The 26,166-nt window shown below is 61.7% G+C and overlaps 1 protein-coding gene across 4 annotated transcripts in view; it reads right to left on the minus strand.

Moving 5' to 3' along the window:
* POU2F3 (POU class 2 homeobox 3) overlaps positions 1 to 18,188 on the minus strand; it is a 93,012-nt gene extending 74,824 nt beyond the window's left edge. For 3 of the 4 annotated variants that reach the window (XR_008557974.1, XM_054725365.1, XM_054725363.1), the window contains exons 1-2: positions 18,002 to 18,188; positions 10,474 to 10,542 (exon numbers count right to left, since the gene is read on the minus strand). Coding sequence is in view for 3 of the 4 variants with exons in the window: in XM_054725365.1 (XP_054581340.1) it covers positions 10,474 to 10,542; positions 18,002 to 18,029 (97 nt within the window). In the remaining variant the exon portion in view is untranslated. The remainder of the gene's footprint in view (positions 1 to 10,473; positions 10,543 to 18,001) is intronic. The other variant, XM_054725364.1, reaches the window with a different exon arrangement.
* Positions 18,189 to 26,166: the final 7,978 nt, after the last annotated feature.

Consider the following 26,166-nt stretch of genomic DNA (forward strand, 5'->3'; position numbering starts at 1 on the left):
AGACCTGTGTGATGCTTTCAACAATAAAGATAAAAAAAAGGAAACTGAAACCCATGTCCATACTACCATGCTGTCTCCAAATGCCCCTCACCTGGAGTTGCTGCAGAAGCCCCGGGGGAGGTGCCTTGGGCTCTCCCAGCACTGACCCCCTCCCCCCTCCCGCCCAGGGAGCCTGCTGCTCTCACCGCTGGGTCCTGGAGGAGCCGGGGAACTGCTCTCTCCTCCTTCCTGAGAAGGGAAGGCAAACTGGGCTCGATGGACCCCAGGAGCCCACACTGGTTGAGGGGACAGACCCTGAGGGGGGCTCCTGGTGGAGTGACCACTAGCTGTGACAGCCGCTCCTGCAGCCAGCCCTTAGCTCCCTGCTCCCACATACGGTAAGTGTGTGTGTGTGTGTGTGAGTGTGTGTGTGTGTGTGTGTGAGTGTGTGAGTGTGAGTGTGTGTGTGTGTGTGTGTGTGAGTGTGTGTGAGTGTGTGTGTGAGTGTGTGTGTGAGTGTGAGTGTGTGTGAGTGTGTGAGTGTGTGTGTGAGTGTGTGTGAGAGTGTGTGTGTGAGTGTGTGTGAGTGTATGAGTGTGTGTGTGAGTGTGTGTGTGTGTGTGTATGAGTGTGAGTGTGTGAGTGTATGAGTGTGTGTGTGTGTGTGTGTGTGAGTGTGAGTGTATGAGTGTGTGTGTATGAGTGTGTGTGTGAGTGTGAGTGTGTGTGAGTGTGAGTGTGTGAGTGTGAGTGTGAGTGTGTGTGAGTGTGAGTGTATGAGTGTGTGTGAGTGTGAGTGTATGAGTGTGTGTATGAGTGTGTGTGAGTGTGAGTGTGTGTGAGTGTGAGTGTATGAGTGTGAGTGTGTGTGAGTGTGAGTGTGTGAGTGTGTGAGTGTGAGTGTGTGAGTGTGAGTGTGTGAGTGTGAGTGTGTGTGAGTGTGTGAGTGTGAGTATGTGAGAGTGAGTGTGTGAGTGTGAGTGTGTGAGTGTGTGTGTGTGTGTGAGTGTGTGTGTGAGTGAGTGTATGAGTGTGTGAGTGTATGAGTGTGTGTGAGTGTGTGTGTGTGAGTGTGAGTGTATGAGTGTGAGTGTGTGTGAGTGAGTGTGAGTGTGTTAGTGTGAGTGTGTGTGTGTGTGTGTGTGAGTGTGAGTGTGTGTGTGAGTGTTAGTGTGAGTGTGAGTGTGTGTGTGTGAGTGTGTATGTGAGTATATGTGTGTGAGTGTGTGTGTGTGTGTGTGTGAGTGTGTGTGTGTGTGTGAGTGTGTGAGTGTGAGTGTGAGTGTGAGTGTGTGGCCAGGAGCCCAGGGGCAGGCACTGTGCTTCCCCACTCACAGCCTGGACCGAGCACGGCTGGGAGTGGCCGGACCATACGGGCATGAACAGGGCAGCTGGGACCTGAATGCAGGCTCCGGCCCCAGGTCCAGGGGCTTCCGGCTGCGCCTGGGTCAGCTGACGTCAGGTGCCCCCCCCCCCCACAGCAGGGGAACTGAGGGTGAAGCAAGTCACCCATTCACAGTGTCTCACACAGGCGGACGGGTGTGTCCAGGGAGCAGAGTGTGCTCAGCAACCACACAGCTTAGAGCTCAAAGGGCCTCAGAGACCCTCACATTCAGACCCACGTCCAGTGCCCGACCTCAGGCCCAAGACGGACGCTGACTTGTCCACGGCACAGATTAGCAGTGGAATGAACTCAGGATCACCGGCCCTCACCCCTCCTCGGCCCTCACCTCCTCCTCGGCCCTCACACCTCCTCCTCGGCCCTCACACCTCCTCCTCGGCCCTCACACCTCCTCCTCGGCCCTCACACCTCCTCCTCGGCCCTCTCACCTCCTCCTCGGCCCTCTCACCTCCTCCTCGGCCCTCACCTCCTCCTCGGCCCTCACCTCCTCCTAGGCCCTCTCACCTCCTCCTCGGCCCTCTCACCTCCTCCTCGACCCTCACCTCCTCCTCGGCCCTCTCACCTCCTCCTCGGCCCTCTCACCTCCTCCTCGGCCCTCACCTCCTCCTAGGCCCTCTCACCTCCTCCTCGGCCCTCTCACCTCCTCCTCGACCCTCACACCTCCTCGGCCCTCACACCTCCTCGGCCCTCACCTCCTCCTCGACCCTCACCCCTCCTCGGCCCTCACCTCCTCCTCGGCCCTCACACCTCCTCCTCGGCCCTCACACCTCCTCCTCGGCCCTCACACCTCCTCCTCGGCCCTCACACCTCCTCGGCCCTCACCTCCTCCTCGGCCCTCACACCTCCTCCTCGGCCCTCACACCTCCTCGGCCCTCACCTCCTCCTCGGCCCTCACCTCCTCCTCGGCCCTCACCTCCTCCTCGGCCCTCACACCTCCTCCTCGGCCCTCACACCTCCTCCTCGGCCCTCACACCTCCTCCTCGGCCCTCACACCTCCTCCTCGGCCATTCGAGAGGTGCTAATCTCACAGCTCCTGGGAGTTGGGCCTGAGCCCAGAACTAGAGCGCGCTCCGGGTCCTCACGAGCATCCTCAGGACACGGGGCGGTAAACTGAGTCCAGGGACTGGAAGGGCTGGAGCCGGCTGGTGGTCCCCACTACGCAGCCTTGCCTGACCCCCAGCCGGTCAGAGAGGGTGTGAGGGCCCCGCCCAGGCTGGGCAGACGTTTGCCGGCAGCTTACCCCTCTGTCCAGGCTTCCCTCCAAGAGAAAACCTTAATCATGCTCATTTGAATTTCAAAAGACCTCTCCCTCTTCCCTTCTCTGCCCGGGCAGGCTCTGAGGCAGGAATATGGAAATTCACCCCAAGTATGGAAATCACCTCCCTATGCAAATCAGCCGCTAGACCCTGCTTCACGGCAACCACTGAGCTGCTTCTCTTCTCGGCAGCTCTTGGGGCTCCCTGGCTCCCGGCGAGCAGGCGTGGAAAGGGCCGGTGGGTGGGGAGAATGTTGGCAGAAGGCAAGCAAGTAGGGTGCCCCTAATCCAGGAGCCCACCAGGCCCACATGGGCCAGGCCACCGGCCTGCACCTCTGACAAACCTACACCAGGCCACCAGGCTCTGAACGGCTGTCCCTCCCCCGCAGGGCGAATCCCGGCCTGGCTGGTGGGAGAGCAGGGCTGGGTCGGGGTGGGGGTGGGGGGGTCAGGAGGGGCAGAGAGGGAAGGCCTGGGGTCTTCCTGGTGCCAGGGCCGCCGGTGAAGGCACAGCTGAAACCTGTATGTAAAATGCCATGCAAATGAGCACCTATTATTTTCTGAGTCAATTGCACGGAGGTTATTGGGAGAGGCCTGGGCTCGGTTTCCCAGGCTCCGTAGGAGGCCTGACGCCCCCCACCCCCCAGTCTCCCAGGGCCTGCTGCCGCCCCAGGAGGCCCCTCCCCTCAGCACTCATCAGGGAGGTGAGTGGCTGAAGCCCCAGAAATGAAGTTCAGCCTCGGAGGTCTCTTCGTTCTCTGACCCTGGCCGCCCTCCAGACCCTGAGGTTCCAGCGAGGGGACGCAGCCTGGGCTGGGCCGGGCTGGGCGACCTCACTCAGCTGCCCTTTGGAGGGTGCTGGGCTGGTTCTTCAGGCCTCCCAACCCAAAGGGCCTGCGGAGCGGCGTGGGAGCGGCGGGAGGGAGGCTGGCCCTGCGCCTCCCCAGCAGCTCTCCCTGCGGTGGGCGTCTGGGCGCAGCCCTGGCTGGGGAGAGCCTCCCCTGGGTGCTGGCTGAGCTCCAGTCCCTTTCTCTGCCCCTCCTGCCCCCTCAGACCTCAGCTGCCTGTGACTGGGCAGCCAGGGGCACCCCGAGCTTTCTCCAAGCATTTATTTTTTAAAATCCTCACCCGAGGACATTTCCCATGGGTTTGAGAGAGAGCGGAAGGGAGGGAAAGGCAGAGAGAACATCCATGTGAGAGAGACACACTGATTGGCAGGGCCCAGGCTGGGGAGGAGCCTGCAACCGAGGTACATGCCCCTGACCGGAATCGAACCTGGGACCCTTCAGTCTGCAGGATGACGCTCTACCCCCTGAGCTAAACTGGCCCTGAGGGTTCTGATTTTGTGAGTGAGTCTGTCTGTGAAGGAGCGGGCAGAACACAACGGAACTGCACTTCAGTTGCCTGGATTGGGCTGTTCCTCAGGATCCTGAGACGCACCCTAACTCGGCTGCTCATTTCACTTTAAATTCTTTCCCCGCGTATCAGCGCTTTTCCTCACGGGGTCACCGCCCGAGAGGCGTGGGGAGGGGGCAGTCCTGGGCCCCTGCCTCTGGAGGCTGCTCAACACTTCTCTCACCTGAGTGTGGGGGTGGCACTCCAGCTCTGCCAGCAGGGTAGCCCGAACCCCCTCCCTTGCCAGGAGCCCCCTCCTGCCGGGACGCCCTCTCCTGCTGACCCCTCCTCACCCCACAGTGCCCACAGCGGGGGGAAGAGGAATGTAAGGCCCCCAGATGCACGCGGGAAAAGGCTCTTCTGTGTTACTTGTTTACATTGGCTTTCCATCACCATTTGCCCCCCACGCCCTCGCCCCATGCTGCTGTGGAAAGGGCGATTGCCCGCCCCGCCCGCTCCCTGCGCCCGCATCCGGCTGTCTGTCCGCCAGGGTCTGAGGCCCGTGTGCGCGCCCAGGGCGTGGGGCTTTAGAAATGGCACGAGCACCCCCAGCACCAGCTAGTGGCTCTCCCGTGGGTGCCGGGGGACCAGTGGGTCCTGTTGAGCGCAGACGGCGGGTGCAGGCCGCGCACCAGCGGGCCACGCACTGGGCTCTGACCGCCTGGAAGGGGGGCGGCGGTGCTCCCAGCAATGCCCACGGTGGAGCCCGGGGAGCTCGGGCTGTAGGAGAGACGCGGCCGCCCCCCAGGCTCCCCCATCTGTTCCTTCCTGTGCTTCTGGCGCCAAAGAGAGGACAGGGGGTGCAGGAGGGGCACTGCCTTCCAGAGACCCCAAAGGAAGAGCAGCTGGTCCCCGGGACTGGCTCAGCCCCCACAGCCCCTCTGAGCCCCGGACCCGCCTGGTCTGCCCTACGGGCATCTACGAACGAGACGTAGAGGGTGGCCCTGGCGGGTGTGGCTCAGTGGCTAGAGCGTCGGCCTGTGGACTGAAGGGTCCCGGGTTCGATTCCGGGCCAGGGCAGGTACCTCGGCTGCAGGCTCGTCCCTGGCCTGGGCCCTGGGCAGGGTGTGCAGGAGGCAGCCAATCAGTGTGTTGCTCTCACCTGATGTTTCTCACCTGGCTGTTCTCTGCGAGCAGTGGGAACAGCCCCAGGGGCTGAGCTGGGAGGTGGGAGCGGTTCGGAGCTGGTTTGTGGGCTCAGCTCTCTGAGGGCCTCCGGCAGATGGGGTCCGCACCCAGGCTGCTCCCGCGTCTCCCACACACAGGGCTGCATGGGGGCCGGGGCGGCCAAGCAGACCCTCTCCCGTCACCGCACCGACACAGTGGGCGGAGGAGAGCCGGGGAGGGCCAACCCGGAGGATGGCTGGGCGGCACCTCCGGGGAGAGGGGGACCTTCCAGCCTGAGCAGTGGATTGTGTCAGAGCAGAGGGGAGGACGGTGAGGAGATAAAATTAAAAAGGAAAGAGAAATTGTGGCATTAGCTGTTCTTAGCGGGGAAAAAACAGCCCCAAGAACGGTGCATTCTCCATTCTCCAGGGCTGGTTTGAAATGTCTCCAGAGGAGAGAGGTGTGGGCAAGCTGTCCCCTCAGAATCCCTACACCCCAAGCCTTCGGATGGACCCCCCATGTCTGCACGGACTGGGGCTTCCTGCTTCTCCTCCGGGAGGGGGCGGAGCTGGCACAGGCCGGGGCACAGGGTCAGTCACCGGCTCCAACCCCAGGGGCCCCTGGCTCACCCCTCCCTCCCACTCCTGCAGCCCCTTCACCCGGCCCGCTGCCAGGACCCCGCCCAGCACAGCAGGCGGCCCCACATCTCTCAGGACAGAGCCCAGAATGTTCCCGATGATCACCAGCCTAATGATAGACGGCATCGGTGTCGCTGTTACTCCTCACCCGCGGGTGTCTTTCCATGGGTTTTCAGGGAGAGCGGAAGGGAGAGGGAGAGACAGAGAGACACACTGATGTGAGAGAGACACATGGATTGGTTGCCCCCTGCACACGCCCCAACCAGGGCCCGGGCCAGCGAGGAGCGCGCGTGTGCACGCGTGCATGTGTGTGCGTGTGTGGCGCGGGCACAGGCCTCCTCAGGAAGAGCTGCCAATAGGAGCCTGTGCACTTCCCTCCAGCTCTCCGGCTGCCAGGACTCCCGAGATGTCTGCCTTCTCGGTCCCTGAAAGGACGCTCATTGGATCAGTACGCGGACGGAGAAGCGCTCCCCAGCCTTCTGCCTGTTTCTGCGGCCGCAGCTGGGCCTGGGCGTGAGGAGGCTCCCGCTTTCCCTGCGGCCCGTGATCCTGGGGACCTGGCGCGGGGGGCGGGGGGCGGGGGAGGGGGGCGGGAGGCCCTGGGGGTGCACTGTCGGAGAAGGGCCTTCCAGTCCTGGCTCAGATGGTCCTTCTCTCCCCGGGGCCCTGGAGAATCACCAACCTCTGGGCTCCCTACAGCTCATGCCGTTTCTTCACGTGGAAAGCTCAGGGTGACGTGAGGAGCCAGGTTCCCCAAACAGCTGCTCCCTGGGTGCCGCCCCGAGGGCGGGGCAGGCGTCAGTCACTCCCCGCACTGACCGACAAGGGAGCCAGAGAGGAAGGGACAGCTGACCAAGCCCGTCCGGTCTCCGGCTCTCCTCTCCCTCCTCCCCCCACACCTCTGAGGAGGACAAGGCGCCTCCTCCGGCACCTGCTCCACTGTCATCCGCTGTCCCCGCCCCAGCCCGGACCGTGGGGGCCGGTGGGCAGGGGCTGGTGCAGGAGAAGAGAAGGGAGAGAGAGTTCTCTGAGGGCCAGAGTCTCACCCTCCACAGAAGGGGAGTGAGTGGCCAGCCCTGCCCTCCCTCCCCACTCCCCCACCCCCTCCCCACACCCCCACGGGCAGGCGCTGCCTCTGGAGCAAGACCCGCCCACTTTTCAGGGCTGGACTCCCCTCCCTCCTGCCACTCTCATCTCCCTGCTTCTCTCTCTCTCTCCCCCCCCCCCATCTCCGGTTCCCGTGCTGGTCCCCGTCTCCCCACCCCCACCTTTGACTACAGAGTCCCTGGGAAGACCAGGTTCCCTTTGTCATTCGCTAGGTGCTGGGTCCTGGGAAAATGACATTCTTCCTCATCACCCTCACCTGCAAAGTGGGGACCCCATCTCCCTGTCCTCTCCTCACTGCGCGGTTAGCTGGGGCCAGTGTGGTCAGACGTGTAGGTTCGCTGCAGGGGTGCGTGGGGCTGTCAGTCACACACCTGGGGGCTTGTGGAATGCGCTGGGTGTCTCCTTACCAACCACTCCAACGAGCGCCACATAAAGATGCTGTCAGCCCCAGGATGCAGGGAGAGGCGCAGCAGGTGGGATGGGAGGGGTGACGGAAGAGGGACAGTGCAGAAATCCAGAAACAGCTCGGCTCGAGCCTCTGCCGGGGGTGCGCAGGCACGGGCTGAGACCCGGGCAGCTGAGTCTCCACCCTCACGCGCTGACAGGGCTCTGTGTCTGCCTGGGAATGCTGGGCCTGGCCACCCGGGCCAGTGTGGATGGGAAAACTCGCCTCCTCTTCCCAGCTGCCCCCCAAACCTGTGCCTCGTGGGGATTTCACACAACACAGAAGGTGCCCTGGGGCACTGGGGCTTTCTAGGTCACCCCTGTTTATAGTTCCTTTAAACCCAGACACAAACCGCCTCTTCGTTCATGCCCTGCTGGGAAGAGGAACCTGCCTCTTAAAACCCCAAAGAAAGCCATTAACCCAAGCTGGTAACCATGGTGACGCATAATAAGCGCTCCTCTGTAAAAACTGAGTCACAGCGGCTTTCCAGGAAGTGTGGTTGCTTAATTAGCAACCTCTTTTTTCTGCCTGGAAAACACGCAGCAATTTGATGATCACCTAAGTACGGGTGCTTCCAGCCGCTGAGCTGGGCCCCGGCCGCTGGGCTGGGCCCCGGGACCCCGGCCGCTGAGCTGGGCTGGGCCCCGGCCGCTGGGCTGGGCTGGACCCCGGCCGCTGGGCTGGGCCCCGGCCGCGGAGCTGGGCTGGGCCCCGGCCGCTGAGCTGGGCCCCGGCCGCTGGGCTGGGCCCCGGCCGCTGGGCTGGGCCCCGGCCGCTGAGCTGGGCCCTGGCCGCTGAGCTGGGCTGGGCCCCGGTGAGGGAAAGACTCGGCGGGGAAGTGCCAGGCAGCGTGGACTCACAGTCTCCTTGGAGTCCAGGAGCCACACAGAACCCTTTACTGAAGGCGAAAGGAGAAAGACCAACCTCCGGGCCGATCTGCGTGGCAGGAATGAAGGGGAGAAGGGCCCCCCGCTGGCTGCAGCACCAAAGCGCCAAGTGGTACAGGGTCACAGAATCCCAACGGTGCCATGAGCCACACACGGTGCTAAGGCCTTGACACAACCTCCGCCGGCTCTCAGCCAGTCTCGTCCCTTTATAGGACAAGGAGACTAAATCCACGTATTGATCACACACCTAAATCCACGAATCGATCACGCACCTAAATCCACGTATCGATCACGCACCTAAATCCACGAATCGATCACGCACCTAAATCCACGTATCGATCACACAGCTAAATCCACGAATCGATCACGCACCTAAATCCACGAATCGATCACGCACCTAAATCCACGTATCGATCACACAGCTAAATCCACGTATCAATCACACAGCTAAATCCACGTATCAATCACACAGCTAAATCCACGTATCAATCACGTACCTAAATCCACGTATCGATCACACAGCTAAATCCACGAATCGATCACACAGCTAAATCCACGTATCGATCACGCACCTAAATCCACGAATCGATCACGCACCTAAATCCACGAATCGATCACACAGCTAAATCCACGTATCGATCACACAGCTAAATCCACGTATCGATCACACACCTAAATCCACGTATCGATCACACACCTAAATCCACGAATCGATCACACACCTAAATCCACGAATCGATCACGCACCTAAATCCACGTATTGATCACGCACAGGGAAGCGCAGAGCTGCAGTTCCCACCCGCTCTGTCACGCCTAAGCCCACTGCTCCAGGCCACCTGTTCCTGCCTCCGCGGAGGCACAGTGGCTGGGCTCAGGCTGCTCCCTCATTGGCAGTAACCCTGGGATGACGTCAGATTCCGAGTCCCAACCTAGGGCTGGATTCTTTCCCCTTCAACTGTCCGCACCCAGCCCCACAGTCCCCCGAGGAGGCCAGCCTCGCTCAGATTGGCAGCAACACCTTCCCCGCCCGCCCCGCCCCGGAGCCGCGCCCGCTCCCCGGCACCACCTCCTCTGGCTCCTCCCGAGGGCAGCGTGGCAGAGCCGGGGCTGGGCCGCCTCCAGCGGGGCTGGTTTTAAAGCCTCGTTGGAGTTCTTAAGGTTGGAGAGACTTTCTTCTCGACTGGGAAGGACAGGTGTCTCACGCCACAGAAGCTCGGGAAAACATACTCAGCTAATAAATCACTTGCAAAACGGATGCCACTGGCCCATCTCCTAGCTCAGCTGTCTCTGCACACGAAGCCAAATGAGCAGCCTCCGCTCTGCTCGTGCGAACAGACACTGTGTCGGTATGAAATGGGGGGCAGAAGAGTGAACCACGAATGCATCCTGCAGACGCCCCGCCCTGCCCCCCCAAGAACCCAGTTATTGTATCCCTTACCCTGTCTTTTAGCTTCAAGAATGGAACTAGACGCTACCTGGAGACCAACCTGAAGACTGGGAAGTATTTTAGCTCTGGGGTCACCGATTCCTTTCCACTTCTAATTTCTACGTCCCCAATGACCCAGATGAAAGGCTAATTGAAGTCTTGTTGGGATGCTATTAAAGCTATTTGGTGGGGTTACAATTCGTACTCTCTTTCTTTAAGTTATTTTTAATTATATGGAGCTTTCAAAGCAAGGCCTGAACTAGAGAGTTAAAAGCAGGCAGGTGTGAAAGGTTCTCCCATTCTCCCTGCCTCTCTTTCTTCTTCACACGGCAAAGGCCTCCCTCTGTGAGTCCTCACACCCACGGCTTCACCTTCTCCAGTTCCTGCTCTGCACACGGGTCTGGTGGGTCCTTGAGGACCAATGAGAAATCGGGGGGGGGGGGGGCCCCTCCGGTCTCCATTTACTGAAGACAGCATCTGCCTTCTGTCCGTCAGTAGCAGCGGGATGTGTCTGCTGCTTTTAGAGGTGTTGGAATGGAGCATCAAGATGCGAATCTCCCCCCTAACTTTTCTGTTTTGTTTTAGGGGTCTGGCCTTTTTCTAGCCCAAGTTCTAGAGGTTCCGTTCCGCTGCAGATCCAGGTGCACCATTCAGAGGCTCGGGGCTTACCCGTGTCCCTAGGGATTCCTTCATTCCCTAGGGCCCTAGGGCCCCCCTTCTGGGTCTGATTGGCTAAAAGACCAAGTGAGAACAGACACCACATTGTGGGAAGATTTTAACAACTCTCTCCCCTCCGTCTTCCTGTCCGCCCAGGAGAGGAGACCCGTCTTACCGGTGTCCACCTGGCCGAGGGCGCCGGGACCGTCGGTGGGATGGGCTCCGTCCCCACTCATCTTGGTATCTGTAGGGAAAGCACATGTGATTTCAACAACAGGGCACACTTTCTCTTGCTATGACATATGTGGCTTCAACTAAACAGCAAAGTGAATGTGTAATTTACAACCATCATCCGACTTTCCAATTCCTGGTTTCTGGACCCACAGCCATTCGCATATTCATAAGCTCCGGGCACACATCTCCTTCCACGCTGGCCTCCCTTCGCTGGCCTCCCTCCCCTTCCTCCCCGGCTCCCGGGGGTTGCTCACCTCATATTATTTATGGTCATTCCCTCCCACCACCAAGCTCCATGGTAAACATGTAACAAAGGGTGGGGGTAGAGCGGGGGGGGGGGGAGAAGGCTTGCCATTCTCAATCCTCATTTCCTTTTGGATGAGGGGAATTTATTTCACTTGTTAAAGCAGCATAAGAAATAGCCATCTTCCCTCCTCCCCCCGTAATAACTCTGTCCTGGACGGCAAGAGGGCCTTGAACTAAGGCGTCTCCTGCTCACATTTCTTCTCCAATTCCTGCCTCTGTCCTCTGGATCTCAGAGGTTAGCAGCCACTCCCCAGGAATGAAACCCAGCTCCCTGGGGTCTCCCTGGAGCCCTGTCCTTCGAGGTCCTTACTTCTCTCTTACACTTCCGAAGCGCCAGCGACACAGGGGCGACAGATGGGTCTGGGCCTCACAAAAAGGGAAGACCTGGGCAGGGCCCATCTCAGCCCCAAGGGCTGTGGGTTTGCCTCTCTGTCCTGCTCCATTTCAATAAACTAAACATTAACCCCAAAGACAGCTGCCATCACCTATGAGGCCCCAAGTGTCCTCCAGAGTCAGGAGAGAGAAGGAAAGAGGCACTTCGACCTCACTCTCTAACTACGCTCCTTAGTAAACACCCAGAAGAATCCTCTCTAATAATCCTCTCTAATAATAGACAAATATGCAAATTGACCACACCTCCAACACGCCCACAAGCCACGCCTGCCGTCCAATCAGAGCGAGTATGCAAATTAACCAAAACCAAGATGGCTACAGCCACAGAGAGCAAGGTTTCCTAGGTAACAGAGGAAGCCAAGCTTTCCGCCTGCCCTAGCCAGGCCTAAGCCTCCACTCAAGCTACAAAGTTTCAATTATAGAAGGTAAATAAATTCAAACAAATGGTGGCAAAATGGAGCTTGAGAGAGCAGGCCAGGGTTGCCGCCGGCAACAGGGGAAGCAAAGCTTTCCACACACCCTGGCCGGGCCCACCCGCTTAAGGCAACAAAGTTTCAATTATAACCCCAACACAAATGGCTGCCGGCCTCGGAGGGAGCCCCAGGCTTGGCTCCGCTCCAGGCTACAAAGTTTCAGTTGTAGAAGGAAAATAAATTCCAGATACCAGGGCCTCCGCTTGCATTGCCAGGGGGCGTGGCCAGCCTGCAAACCACCACAGGCCCCTCACTCAGGCTGCCCCACACCCCAAGGGAACCCCCACCTGATCCGGGACGCCCTTCAGGGCAAACCAGCTGGCCCCCACCCCTCTACCAGGCCTCTATCCTATCGAATAAAAGAGTAATATGCAGATTGATCATCACTGCAACACACAATATAGCTGCCCCCATGTGGTCAAAGATCCTGCCCCCATGTGGACACAAGATGGCCACCACAAGATGGCCAGCAGGAGAGGGCAGTTGGGAGGCACCCGGCCTGCAAGGGAGGGCAGTTGAGAAGGACCAAGCCTGCAAGGAAGGGCAGTTGGAGGTGATCAACCCTGCAGGAGAGGGCAGTTAGGGGTGACCAGGCCGGCAGAAGAGGGAAGTTGGGGGAAAACAGGCTGGCAGCAGAGTGGTTAGGGGGTGATCAGGCTGGCAGGCAGAAGCGGTTAGGGACAATCAGGAAGGCAGGCAGGCAAGCAGTTGGGAGCCAGCAGTCCTGGATTGTGAGAGGGATCGGGCCTAAACGGGCAGTCGGACATCCCTCAAGGGATCCCATATTGGAGAGGGTACAGGCTGGGCTGAGGGACAACCCCCCTCTGTGCATGAATTTCGTGCACTGGGCCTCTAGTCTATAATAATAAAAGCGTAATATGCTAATTAGACCCGAAGGCCTTCTGGACGAAGTTGGGGCTGTGAGGGAAGCCCAGGTCCCGGGTGCCTGCCTGCAGCCGGAGGAAGGAAGGCCTACTCCTGCATGAATTCCGTGCATCGGGCCTCTAGTGTTTTATACAAACGGCATGGACCCTCACCCCACCTCTTCTCTGGGGCAGCACTTTAACTCTTTCAAGCCAGATCAAGTCTCCATGAGCAATTTGCATGCCTGGCTCGCCAGCCAATCCCAGGGAAGCAGGCAATATTCATTTGCATGAGGTCATGAGCAGTTGGCAGTCTGGCCACCCAGAGACTGGACATAACCAGGATGCAGGGAAAGGGGGACCACTTCTCCAGGGAAAGTGGGAGCAACCTGCTCATTTTTTTTAAATTTTTTTTTTTGGGGGGGGAGCAATAACGCGTGTGACTCTGGCAGAGATTTAAATTGTGGCCCTTGGGGGTGTAGTGACTACAGGGCAGGAGGGGTGTCTTCCCTGCCTAGCAAGACAGAGATGGGGAGCCCAGAGGCTCTCCAGCCCTTAGGACACCCCAGAAGCCAGGGAGAAAGGAAGCAACCTGGAGGGCCACTGTGGCTTCAGTGCTGTTTTGGAGACCTGCCAAAGTGATGATTCCCAGACCAATCCCTGGAGCTTCGCACGGACTTCCCCAGACCCACACTGCCCTGCGTGTCACGCCCTGGGAGACCGCAGCCGCCCTGCCCCCTCTCCCGCGCACTGCATTGAGGAGGGCATTTCCTGAGCCCAAGTCCTTTTTCTGCAATTTGAAGTTCTCCGTGGAGTCTGTCCTGCACGAAGACGCAGACTGACTAGAGCCGTGGTCGGCAAACTGCGACTCGCGAGCCACATCTGGCTCTTTGGCCCCTTGAGTGTGGCTCTTCCACAAAATACCACGGCCTGGGCGAGTCTATTTTGAAGAAGTGGCGTTAGAAGAAGCTTAAGTTTAAAAAATGTGGCTCTCAAAAGAAATTTCAATCGTTGTGCTGTTGATGTTTGGCTCCGTTGACTAATGAGTTTGCCGACCACGGCCCTGGTGTAGGGCACTTGGGCTCATCTGCAGAGGGCCCTGGGCTGCTCTCCTGGTGCCAGTGGCACGTCAGGCTCTGTCTGCTTCACCCTCTAAGCACAGCCCCGGAGCTGGCCTGGCCCTCACCACCCACAGGGATCCTGGGCAGCGCTGAGAAAAAGTCAGAGGCTGCAGGAGGACTGGGGGAGGGGAGTCCTCCCCTTGGTGACTTTTTAAAAATATATATATTTTTATTGATTTCAGAGAGAGAGGGAGAGGGAGGGAGAGTTAGAAACATCAATGATGAAAGAGAATCATTGATTGGCTGCCTCCTGCACGACCCCCACCGGGGATCGAGCCGCAAACCTGAACTTGTGCCCTTGACCCTGGACATGTGCCCTTGACTGTAATCAAACCCGGGACCCTTCAGTCTGCTTCCGGCACTCTAGCCACTGAGCCCAACCAGCTAGGGCCCCTTGGAGATTTTTTAATCTGTGTCAGTAGCACCTGTCATTCAGAGCCTGGGTTTGGGCAGCAGACAGAACTGGGTTTGATCCCAGTGCCTTCGCAATGAGTTGGAGGATCCTGGCCACATACCTGAACCTCAGTTTTCTCAACTGAAAAATGGGAACAAAGATACTCCCAGAGTTACGGTGAGGAGCAAATAAAATGGTGCGTGCAGCTGCCCTGGCACAAAGGAGCTGAACAGAGCAGGCTCGGACGTGAGCCCCCAGCTTTCCTCTCCGCAGCTCTCTGAGCACCTGGCCCTACCTGCAACCTTTGGCATTCTCCACACTCGGACCTCGCCTGAAAAGTTCTCACGCGGACAGGAAGAGTTCAGACTCAGTGAGGCTGGGCTGACGACCAGAGCCTCGGAACCAGCTTATTTCAAACCCCTGACCTTCAATCAGGGCACTTTTTTTTAGCTAAATCATCACTTTCTGCCGTAACCCAGGCTCTCTCCCAATACCCATCCCTGCACTGCCTTTGAATAGACCCGAGGCCTCGCCCTCCTTTCCTGGCGCTTAAGAAGCAGCCCTGCCGGCCGGCGTGCACACACGGCGTCTGAAGGAGTCACAGGTCCCGGCTCCCGGGCGGCCCCTGAGCCGGACGGGCCTGAGCCCGAGAGGGGGCAGCCTGCCGTGACCTGTGAGAGCTCCTCAGTGCCACGGTGGCTCCGCTGCCGAGAACCGGTTCCTGCCGGTAGGAGCTGGGCTGATGGGTGGGACGAGCTCTTGGGTCTCAGCCTAAAAATGGGCCAACACCGAAACTCCCCGGGAGCCGGGAGCCGCAGCTGCTCCGGTCAGACGGCAGCGGGGAGGAGCGGCGGGCGGCTCAGGCGGCGCTTATCTCATTGCAGCTGAGCAGGCTCTTCGCCATCACTCCCCCCCAGGCTCGCTGCTCTGGGGGAGGGCGCAGATACCAGCAGCGCGGCACCCCCACGCCGAAGCGGGGGCAGCACGCTGGCGGCCCGCCCCGCCCCGCCCTGTGCTTGACCCAGGAGCAGCCCTCCTTGGGCATCTGTGAACCAGGGTGCCTGTGACCCGCAGGCGCCGGCCCTGGGCAGCCCCCCCCCCCCCTGCAGGCTGGTATCCTCCCTGCCTCAGACCTCCGGGGTCCAGCCCCCGCCCCCACCTCTCCCGTGGTGCCATGACGGGCATGTCCGCCAGAGAACACTCAAGGGGCCCCGCTCTTCCACTTTGGAGGCAGCCAGGGCTCCCCTTTCCTGCAGGAGACTCTCTCCTTCAAGAGAAATCCACTCCCTCGCACTACGGGCCTTCCCACCTCAGGGACCCCCGGCCTTCCCACCTCAGGGGCCCCCGGCCTTCCCACCTCAGGGACCCCCGGCCTTCCCACCTCAGGGACCCCCGGCCTTCCCACCTCAGGGACCCCCGGCCTTCCCACCTCAGGGACCCCCGGCCTTCCCACCTCAGGGACCACCGGCCTTCCCACCTCAGGGATCCCCGGCCTTCCCACCTCAGGGATCCCCGGCCTTCCCACCTCAGGGATCCCCGGCCTTCCCACCTCAGGGATCCCCGGCCTTCCCACCACAGGGATCCCCGGCCTTCCCACCTCAGGGACCCCCGGCCTTCCCACCTCAGGGACCCCCGGCCTTCCCACCTCAGGGACCCCTGGCCTTCCCACCACAGGGACCCCCGGGCTGTCCCTGACCCTTCCCAGCCCCAGGGGAGCAGCTCACAGGAGGCAGAGAAGGAGCCTGTGGCCAGCCCGTCCCCTCTGGCTGCTCCCTGCTTCTCTCTCCTCTCCTTCCCTGCCCACCCATCTCCCTCTCACCCCCCCCCACCTGGTTTAGCTTGGGAGCCCCTCCTTGGCTGTGGTGCCCCAGGTCTGGGGACTTCCTGCCCGCTCCGTGTTCCCGCTCCCACGTGGGAGCTGCTCTCTGAAGCACACACGGCCGAGGCCGGGGCAGACGGGCCGGCTTCCACCCCGGTCACCGAGCAGAAGGGCGGGCTGACTCAAGGGCCACGGGGCTGTGGCGCTGTCTGAGGGGCCTGCGCCCACTCTGCGCTCCTGCTCCCCGACCTTCCCCCACTCCACCTGTGCCAGTGACTCGATGGAGGCACCCCAAGAGCCCGGGACTCCATTCACAGGGAAGCGCTGCTGGCAAGGAGCCAGCAGGAGAGAGGCCACTGGGCGGGGAACAGGGCCCAGAAGACCAGGTCCCACCAAGATGGTCCTGGACTGAGGGCCCTAGAGCGGGCCCAGACTGCCCACTCACAGAGGGCCTCCCTCACGGAGCGCCCCAGGCCGCCCGCCCGCCCGCGGGCTCTGCCCGCCCGGAGGGGAACCAGCCGCAGAGGGCCCGCACCGAGGGGAGGCAGAGATGCCAGGAGACCCAGGAGGGGCATGGAGACCCTCCCCGAGGATCACCCCTCCCTTAGGGTTTCAGTCTCCCCTCTGGGCCCGGAACCCATGGAGTGAGGGGGTGTCTGGGCCTCCTCCAAGACCAAGGCCTGGGGGCTAAGCCCTCTCACCTCCCGTCCCTGGCTTTCCTGTTCTCTGCTCCATCCTCTCAGCCTGCAGAGGGCAGGAAGCCGGTCCCAGCTGCCCCACTCCCTCCCCTCCCCAACCCAGCTGGAGGGGGTGAACCCCTGGAAGTCTTTGATCTTGGCCCTGAAGGACTTGCCACTGGGTGGGGGTGCATTTCGGAAGCCTCCTCCCATTCCAGCCCAGGCCTGCTGGTGGGAAGTGAAGGGGGACAGGACTCTGCCGTCAGCCAGGCCCTGCGGGTGCTCGGGCTCTGGAAACACAGTCCAACGGGCTGATGGCAGGCGGGTCAGCCTCGCCGAGCCCTTCCTGGCAGCTCCTGACACCTGGGTCCCCTCAGAGTCAGCAGCCTGCCAGCCTGCCCTTCACGGGGTCCTGCGTGTTCCCAGGACTGGTGGCCCCAGGACAGGCCAACGCCTCCAGCCGGCTCTGCCCGTTGGGGTGGGCCTCCCCCACTTTCCTGTCCTCCTTCAGGAAGGAGACGGTCACAGCACCCTGTCCCGCTGCGGTCCTAAGTGACGTCCCGCGGAGAGTGCATGAGGTCCGGAAGGCCCACCCTACCCCAAGCCGCCCCTCAGGGCAGTCCCTCCTGCCCTGGCCCAGCTGGGGAAGGAGGGTCGGCAGGGAGGGACCTGGGCTCCCCCCAGGCCCACACTCACGCCTGCGGGCGACACTGACGCCTGGGAACGCATTCTATCTGCTGGGCCCACCCAGGAGAGGAGGGCTCGTGTCTGATGGGGGTGGGGGGCGCAGAGTGGAAGCGCCTCTGCCACGGGCCCCGCCCAGCCCTGCCAGACACCCCTGCTCCCACCCCCGGAGCCCACAGCATTGCCAAGGCCCACAGGCCTCCAGCGGGCCACCTCCACACATGGGTCGGCTCCACCACCTCCCAGACCCCCGGGGACAGGCGGACTCACCTGCCCGCAGCCCTGCTCTCAGCTGGGGGCCTGGCACCTGCCCGGGGCGCCTCTGTGACTGCCGGGCCCACTCCGCCCACCCCAGACCACACAGATGCCCACTTTGCCTCCGCTTCACATAAATGCCCAGGACACCACACATGGAACATGTGGGCACTAGTATGTTCCTCACTGACACCTCCCAGTCCACACCCCCGGGGCCGAGTGAGCGAGCCATGCCTGCATCAGTGGACAGGCCATGCAGGGGCCACAGAGTTCACACACCCACATCCAGGAGGGAAGCTTCCGGAGGCCCCCCCCCCCACCTCCGAACCCCGTAGCCCCACCTGCATGCTTTTCCAAGGCCCCCCAACACCGACCCCCCCCCCCCCCCAGCTAGCACACCGCCTCTCCTGGCCACCTGGAGGGAGACCCAGAGGGTGCCCCGGGCCGCCCGCGCAGGCACACCTGGGCTCCCCCTGCTCCCTACCTGAGTGCATGAGCTCCAGGTTCACCATCCTGCCCCAGGCGGGGCCGAGACCAGCGCCCCCCCAGGCTCCTTGCGTGGGCCCCAGCCGGGCCCCCTGCGAAGCCAGGGTCCCCTCCTCCCGCCTACCGCTGCTGCCCGGGCGCCTCCGGACCGGCCGCTGCCGTCGCGCACTTTCTCCCGCGCGGGCGGCTCGGCAGCCAGGGCTGCGCCGCCAGGTGCGCGCGGGGCGGGCCCTCGCCACGCCCCTGGCAGCCCGCGCTGGCCCCCCGCCCAGGCAAAGCAGCGATTTGCATACGGGGAGCCGGCCTGGGGAGGGCAGGTGCCGCCGGGCGGGTCCTGACCCCGCGGGACCCCTGGGCGCCCAGCCTCGCCCGCCGCACCAGCCCTTGGCGACCAGGACTCCGGGTCGAGTGGGCCTTTTAGGAACCCGAGGTGACCCGCCGGCGGCCGAGCTGCGTGGGACGTGGGAGGGACTGCGAAGTGTGAGGCTGCGAGGAGCCGGGGTTTGGAGAAGCCATAGGTGTACCGGAAAGAATCTGGTTTGGGAACCCTCTCAACCCTTTCCCCACTGTGTGACGTGAAACACGGCTTTTCACCTCCCTGAGCAGTTTGCTCTTCTGTACAATGGGGCAGTGCAAACCCTAACCAGCATCTCTCTGAATGGAGTGAGCAGGCGGCCCAGCTCTCCAGCCCCAGTGCATCTGAGAAACCTGGGGCTGAGATGGGCCCCGCTCAGGTCATGGTTTCCAGGTAAGGACACTGCCCCTTGCGGGCCCGACGCAGGCTCGGCTCGGTCGCTCTGCAGCTCTAGGAGGGGGTGATGGGAAAGTCACTCACCAGGTGAGGGGTTCTGGGGACAGCTGGCTCGCTCATCAATAGAGCTGGGAGGTGACAGGGTCACCCAGTTCCCTAGTGACAAGCCGAGCCAGGCTGGAACCAGGTCTCTGGACTCCCATTCCAGTGCTCTTTGCACCCATCATAGACCTGAGCTCCCCTCCCCACCACCACGCTTTAGGTTTCAGTAAGGGGAGCCCAAAGCAAGGGGCGCCTGTCTGGTTAGCACAGAGCACCCTGTGCCGACAGGACGGCCCTTTCTTCCCACAGGTTCCCTACCAAGCACGTGCGTCTCAGGGACGACTTCCCGCCCGGCGCAGGGCCTGCTCCCTCTGCTGGGCCTGGTGCTCTGTGTTCTTCTCCACCCGCAGCCCCCAGTCGCCCTGTTTAATACCCAGCATTTGCTGAGCTTTCGCTCTGTGCGAGCACTGCACTAACGCTGGAAAGCACCCACCTGCTTTAGTTATCACAACTCGTAGGTCGGACTGTTATTGTTTCCATTTTACAGATGGGACAGGTGAGGCTGAGCGCGTGGAACTGGCCCCGTGTCACACAGCCGGCCGAGCACCGGGGCTCAGCACTGCTCTCTGCTCCCTCTGCACAGTTCACAGGCCACCTCCTGTCGGAGCCGGACGTGGCCTGCCCTTTCACTAAATAACCACTTCCATGTTCTTAGCGCCCTGTGGTGGCTCTGTGAGACGTCTCCTGCCCCCCGCCCCCTCCTGGCCCCCCGTAGTGCTGGCCCTGTGCTGGGTCCTCAGCTCTCAGGAAGGGCACCCTGGGGTAATAGGAAGAGCTTCAGAAGTGCATTTGTTATTTTTATTGATTTCAGAGAGGAAGGGAGAGGAAGACAGAGGTAGAAACATCAATGATGAGAGAGAGTCACTGATTGGCTGCCTGCTGCATGCCTCCCATGGGGGATCAAGTCCACGTGCCCTTGACTGGAATCGAACCTGGGACCCTTCAGTCCGCAGGCCAATGCTCTATCCACTGAGCCAAACCGGCTAGGGCCAGAAGTGCATCTTCAGATACAGAGACCTCCCTCCCCAGCCACACTGTCTCCTCCCCCGCCCCACGGGGGAGGGGGGAGAGGGGACACCCCATTCTTCCGGCTGGGAAAAGAGATCAACCAAGACTTCTCTGCAGCCCAGTGAGTCCAGGGAGCCCCACTCGGCACCTTCCGCCTGTCCTTCCCTCCCCTCCCTGCTGTCTCCTCTCCCTCCCCTCCCTGCTGTCTCCTCTCCCTCCCCTCCCTGCTGTCTCCTCTCCCTCCCCTCCCTGCTGTCTCCTCTCCCTCCCCTCCCTGCTGGCGGGCCCCTTTCCTGGGCTCCATTTCTGATCTGCAGTTGCACCTCACCTACCATCATCCTACAAAGCACATGTGTATGTACTCCGTGTGCCTGCCTGCGACTTCCCTGTCTCGATTTGCATATCATTTGCATGGCTGTGTGCAGGGAGGTCTGACTCTCTGACTGCAGTTCCCGGGACCTGGTTCTCTTGTCCACGTGCCAAGTTACGTGTCTCTCTGTTTCCCAGAAGCCCGGGGAGCATGTGCCTGATGGCGCCGCAGGGCCTTCCGGCTCCAGGGCCTGGGATTCTGGGGCCCGGGGGGGGGGGGGGGGAGCTCCAGAGACGGCAGAGGCTCACAGTTGGAAGCACGCCTTGGTGTCAGACACGGATGGGGAAGGGTGGGAGGGGGCCGGCATGATCTCACGTTCATTCCTTCGCTCACTCCTTTTCCCAGCAGCCCGCACACACCGCTGTGCGCGCCCCTGTGAGCCAGGAGAGCTGCTGCGTGCTGGGCATCTTAGTCGGCACAGCTGGAGAAGGAAGGGGGCGTTTTTTAAAATCCTCATCGGAGGATATTTTTCCATTGATTTTTAGAGAGAGTGGAAGAGAGAGGGAAAGAGAGAGAAACATCAACTGGTTGCCTCCATCATGCCCCTGACCAGGGCCTGGGCTGGGGAGGAGCCCACAACCCGGGCATGTGTCCTTGACCAGAATCAAACCCGGGACCCTGTGGTCCGCAGGCTGACACTATCCACTGAGCCACACTGGCGAGGGCGGAAGGTATAATTTTAGGGTCCTTCTATAGAGGAAACTGAGGTTCATGGAGAGCAATGTAGATGGCAGAGGGGGAGGGATTTCAACCAGGCCTGCCCGGCTCCAAAGCCGGCACTCAGCCCGCCTCCGGGCCTGGCCTGTCTCCTCTCTCTTCTCCCTCCGTAACCTCGGGACTTAGGCGTCATCCATACGAGGTCACAGGACACGTGACACAGAGCAGAGACCCTGCCACTCTGCTCCTCTCTCCTGCTCCTCCCGGGGCTTAGAAAGGTGGTGGGCTCAGTCTCTGTGTGGGCAAGGGGCTGCGGGGGACAAGTTTGAGTCTTCCTCTCGCTGACTTGCTCAAAGGTCATTTCAACGAGATGACCTGGAACAGGAACTCAAAGACCCTCTTTGCCCTCCCTCCTCCCTGCCTGGAGCCCCATGAATTCAGCTTTGTGGGTTCGGGGCAGACGAGAGGAGGCGGGAGGTGCCAGCCCCTGGAGCCTGATAGTCCACGTCTGCGCTTGGTTTGGGAGAGGAAACCCAGGGGGAAAGAGAGAGAAGGGGTGCCTGGGTTAGACAGGAACCTCAGGAAGAAAGGCTGAAAGAAGAGGGACAGGACATTTCAGAGCCTTTGGACATCAAGAGAGGCCTATGCAAATCACATGCAAATGGCCTCTCCCGGCCGCTTCCCTCCCCTCTCAGCAGCCGGAGGGCTTTTTCAGGGAGCAACCAGTCTCCCTCCAGGACGCTGTGGCCCCCACACGTGGTCCACGCGGACCCTCCGGCCCTGGGGTCTCCTTGGCGGCACCTCTAGGAACTCACTAGCTCCTAGGCTCTCTGTCTAGAAACGCCCGGAACCAGGCTTCGCCCCTCAGACACACTGCGGGGCCTGGTCACCCGCCCAGCCCGGTTCCCCGGTTCCCCCCGAAGCAGAGAGCAGAGGCCTCCTTGGCTGCGCACTCACTTCCTGCCCTGTCAGCGGTGGAGCTGTCAGCGCTGGGAAAAGGGTGGAGAGCGAGGCGCCCTGGAAGGCCACCAAGCAACAAGTCCCTCTAGCTCCCCCGCCTGCAGGCCGGCTGCGGGCCGGAGCGTGGGGCTGCGTGGCGGGGTCAGCTCCTGCCTGGGGGCCACCACAGGGACTGAATCCAAGCTCAGCTTCTCCAAAGGGCTGATGGGAACAAGGCAGACGCCAGGAAGAACTCGGAGCCCTCGTTAAACATCACACCTCGGAGTCACGCGGTGCCAGAGGAGGACTGAGAATAGGGGTGTGTGTGTGGGGGGGTGTCAGGGCGATGAGCGAGAGGTGCGCTGGGAACCATGATAAAGCCACTGTTTCTGGGGATTCGACTGGAGAAGACACTGGAGTCAGGATTCACCCCTGCCTCTGTGTCCCAGATGCTGGGCCACCCTGGACATCCCACTCCACCTGGGACCCAGCCTCCGCCCACATGCAGGGAGACACACAAACTCACCGCCCCTTCTGCACTTGAAGTTTCCAAATACCAGAACATACTAAGAAGTATTTTATGGTAAAACGGCATAACAACGCTGTTCTACTTATTTAAAAAGTATTTTTATTGATTTCAGAGAGGAAGGGAGAGGGAGAGAGAGAGAAACATCAACGATGAGAGGGAACCATTGATCGGCTGCCTCCTGCACTTGCCCCACTGGGGATCAGAGCCCGCAACCCAGGCCTGTGCCCTTGACCGGGAATCCAACCCGCAGGCCGACGCTCTCCACGGAGACACACGGGCCAGGGCCACTCTGTTTAAATGTACATTTTTGATCTCGGGGCCAGCACTGGCCCCTCTAGTTGCACCTTCCACAGAGCTCTGCCTCCGTCAGGCCTACCTGCGACCAGGTGGGCCTCCAGGTTCACCCTTATGCTCAGGGCAAGGCTAAGTCCATGGCGCCCTCTTGTGGTGAGAGGGGTGTGAGCCTGCCGAGCATCCCTCGGGGCAGGTCTCTGGAGAGGTCTCAGGACCACCTACAGGGAGAGCCTGCCCAGGGCTGAGTGTGGAGGGCTGCGGGGGCTGGGGGGGGGGGCGGGGGAGGGTCACAGGTGAGGGCCCAGTGCTGGGCAAGACGGAGACACTGAACTTGAGCTTCAGAATGCTGCTGGGCCTTCTAGTCCCTGCTCCCCAACAAAGGCCAGATTGGACCCTGGAACCCCAGCAGGGTCAGCCAGGCTCTGCCCAGGCGACAAGCGGAAGGAGACCTGGCCTTCTGGGGAGTCCGTCCTGTGGTCGGTCATCTCTGCAGCATCCGAGCACCCCCACATGGAGGACGTCAGAGGCGCTTGTCCTTCCCGCCACTCAGAGCCTGGATCGAGGACCCACTGCAGCTGCCACTGGGCAGGGAGCTGGGGAGGGATGGCACCCAGACACGCCCGGCCCCAGGGAGCTCCCAGCTGCGATGCCTACAGGCCAGTGACCAGGCGAGTCCCTCGGTGCGGACGCTGCTAACAGCATGGGCATCGGGAAAGGCTGCAAAGAGGGAGGGCCTCAAGTGAGATGCCCCTGGGGGTGGGGGGAGGGCAAGGAGCACAAACACGGCTCCCAGCAGGGCAGGCAGCGCCGAGCTCAGAGGTGCTCACGGCCTGAGGGGGCATCGGTGCGGGCGGAGCTCAGAGTGAGGGGGCATCGGTGCGGGCGGAGCTCAGAGTGAGGGGGCATCGGTGCGGGCGGAGCTCAGAGTGAGGGGGCATCGGTGCGGGCGGAGCTCAGAGTGAGGGGGCATCGGTGCGGGCGGAGCTCAGGGTGAGGGGGCATCGGTGCGGGCGGAGCTCAGGGTGAGGGGCATCGGTGCGGGCGGAGCTCAGAGTGAGGGGGCATCGGTGTGGGCGGAGCTCAGAGTGAGGGGGCATCGGTGCGGGCGGAGCTCAGAGTGAGGGGGCATCGGTGCGGGTGGAGCTCAGAGTGAGGGGGCATCGGTGCGGGCGGAGCTCAGAGTGAGGGGGCATCGGTGCGGGTGGAGCTCAGAGTGAGGGGCATCGGTGCGGGCGGAGCTCAGAGTGACGGGCATCGGTGCGGGCCGAGCTCAGGGTGAGGGGGCATCGGTGCGGGCCTCCGCCTGCCCTGACTTGGGCGGCCAGCTCACCAGCTCCAGTGACAGGCTGTTGCTGACCACAGGCTGGGCATCGCTGGCCGTGGGGCTCCAGCAAGAAGTCTCACTGGGAGGGACAGGGACAGACAGGGCAACGGGAGGGAAGGCCTGGAGCTGAGGTGTGTTTACTTGGGTTTTGGGTTGGGAAAGATGTAAATGCTTTCAGGGCGGATGGGCAGAAGGCAGGGAAGAGAGGAGGAAGAGACGAGAGGGGCTAGGACTCAGAGCGGGGGCGGCGACTGGGGTCAGGGCGGGGTGAAGGGACACCCCCACCATCACGGCAGGAGAGAACTCTGAGACAGGTGAGTCTGGAGCTTGGATGGAGAGGTTTCTGCTGCTTGTGATGCAGGAGGGGAGCCACAGGGATTGTCACTCACCCTGCCCTCCCGGCCCCTCAGGGGCGTGGGCTCCCCACAGGCCTGGGCCCTGAGGTAGCTTGTGATTCTCCTTCTTTCGTTGCTGAGGGAGCCCTTCAGGTGGGCCTTCTCCCCGGGGAGTGCACCCCTCATCCCTGCCCTGCCCCCCCCCCCCCGCCACAGCTCCTGCCCTGGGCCCCCTCTGGGACACTGTGGTCATCAGCCAGGAAATAGAATCACCGGGAGAGAGGAGAGAAGGGAAAGGGGAGAGGGAAGAGGGGAGAGGGGAGAGGGGAGAGGGGAGAGGGGAGAGGGGAGAGGGGAGAGGGGAGAGGGGAGAGGGGAGAGGAGAGAGGGGAGAGGGGAAAGGAAAGAGGGGAAAGAGGAGAGGAGAGGGGAAAGGGGAGAGAGAAGAGGAGAAGGGAGAGGGGAGAGGGGAGAGGGGAGAGGGGAGAGGGGAAAGGAAAGAGGGGAAAGAGGAGAGGAGAGGGGAAAGGGGAGAGGGGAGAGAGAAGAGGAGAAGGGAGAGGGGAGAGGGGAGAGGAGAAAGGAAAGAGGGGAAAGAGGAGAGGAGAGGGGAAAGGGGAGAGGGGAGAGAGAAGAGGAGAAGGGAGAGGGGAGAGGGGAGAGGGGAAAGGGGAGAGGGGAGGGAGAGGGGAGAGGGGAGAGGGGAGAGGAGAGAGGGGAGAGGGGAGAGGGGAGAGGGGAGGGGAGAGAGGGGAGAGGGGAAAGGAAAGAGGGGAAAGAGGAGAGGAGAGGGGAAAGGGGAGAGAGAAGAGGAGAAGGGAGAGGGGAGAGGGGAGAGGGGAGAGGGGAGAGGGGAAAGGAAAGAGGGGAAAGAGGAGAGGAGAGGGGAAAGGGGAGAGGGGAGAGAGAAGAGGAGAAGGGAGAGGGGAGAGGGGAGAGGGGAAAGGAAAGAGGGGAAAGAGGAGAGGAGAGGAGAGGGGGAAGGGGAGAGGGGAGAGAGAAGAGGAGAAGGGAGAGGGGAGAGGGGAGAGGGGAAAGGGGAGAGGGGAGGGAGAGGGGAGAGGGGAGAGGGGAGAGGGGAAAGGGGAGAGGGGAGAGAGAAGAGGAGAAGGGAGAGGGGAGAGGGAGAGGGGAGAGGGGAAAGAAAAGAGGGGAAAGAGGAGAGGAGAGGAGAGGGGAAAGGGGAGAGGGGAGAGAGAAGAGGAGAAGGGAGAGGGGAGAGGGGAAAGAGGAGAGGAGAGGGGAAAGGGGAGAGGGGAGAGAGAAGAGGAGAAGGGAGAGGGGAGAGGGGAGAGGGGAGAGGGGAGAGGGGAAAGAAAAGAGGGGAAAGAGGAGAGGAGAGAGAGAGAAGGGAGAGGGGAGAGGGGAGAGAGAAGAGGAGAAGGGAGAGGGGAGAGGGGAGAGGGAAGAGGGGAGAGGGGAGAGGAGAGAGGGGAGAGGGGAGAGGAGAGGGGAAAGGGGAGAGGGGAGAGAGAAGAGGAGAAGGGAGAGGGGAGAGGGGAGATGAGGGGGGAGAGGGAAGAGGAGGGGGAGAGGGGAGAAGGGAGAGGAGAGGGGAGAGGGGAGAGGGGAGAGAGGGCTGAGGAGCAAGAGGAGGAAGAGCCGCTGGGCACTGAGGGGAGGGCGGCCATGGCAGGCGTGAGGCTGAGCAGGAACGCCTGTCGAGTCTCTCGTCCTGCCCTCGGGTCTCAGACTTCTTCTCACGGGCAGGCTGGCAAGCAGAGGTGCGGGCGCAGGTGCGCCGGGCCCAGAGGTGGGGTCCGTGGGCACAGGCAGGGAGGTGGAGGACGTGGAGGATGGATGGGACGGGGCAGGGCAAGGGGCTGAGCAGGGGACAGCAGCCCAGCGGTCACT

Source organism: Eptesicus fuscus, chromosome 13 (assembly GCF_027574615.1).
Source record: "Eptesicus fuscus isolate TK198812 chromosome 13, DD_ASM_mEF_20220401, whole genome shotgun sequence".
Lineage (NCBI taxonomy): Eukaryota > Metazoa > Chordata > Mammalia > Chiroptera > Vespertilionidae > Eptesicus > Eptesicus fuscus.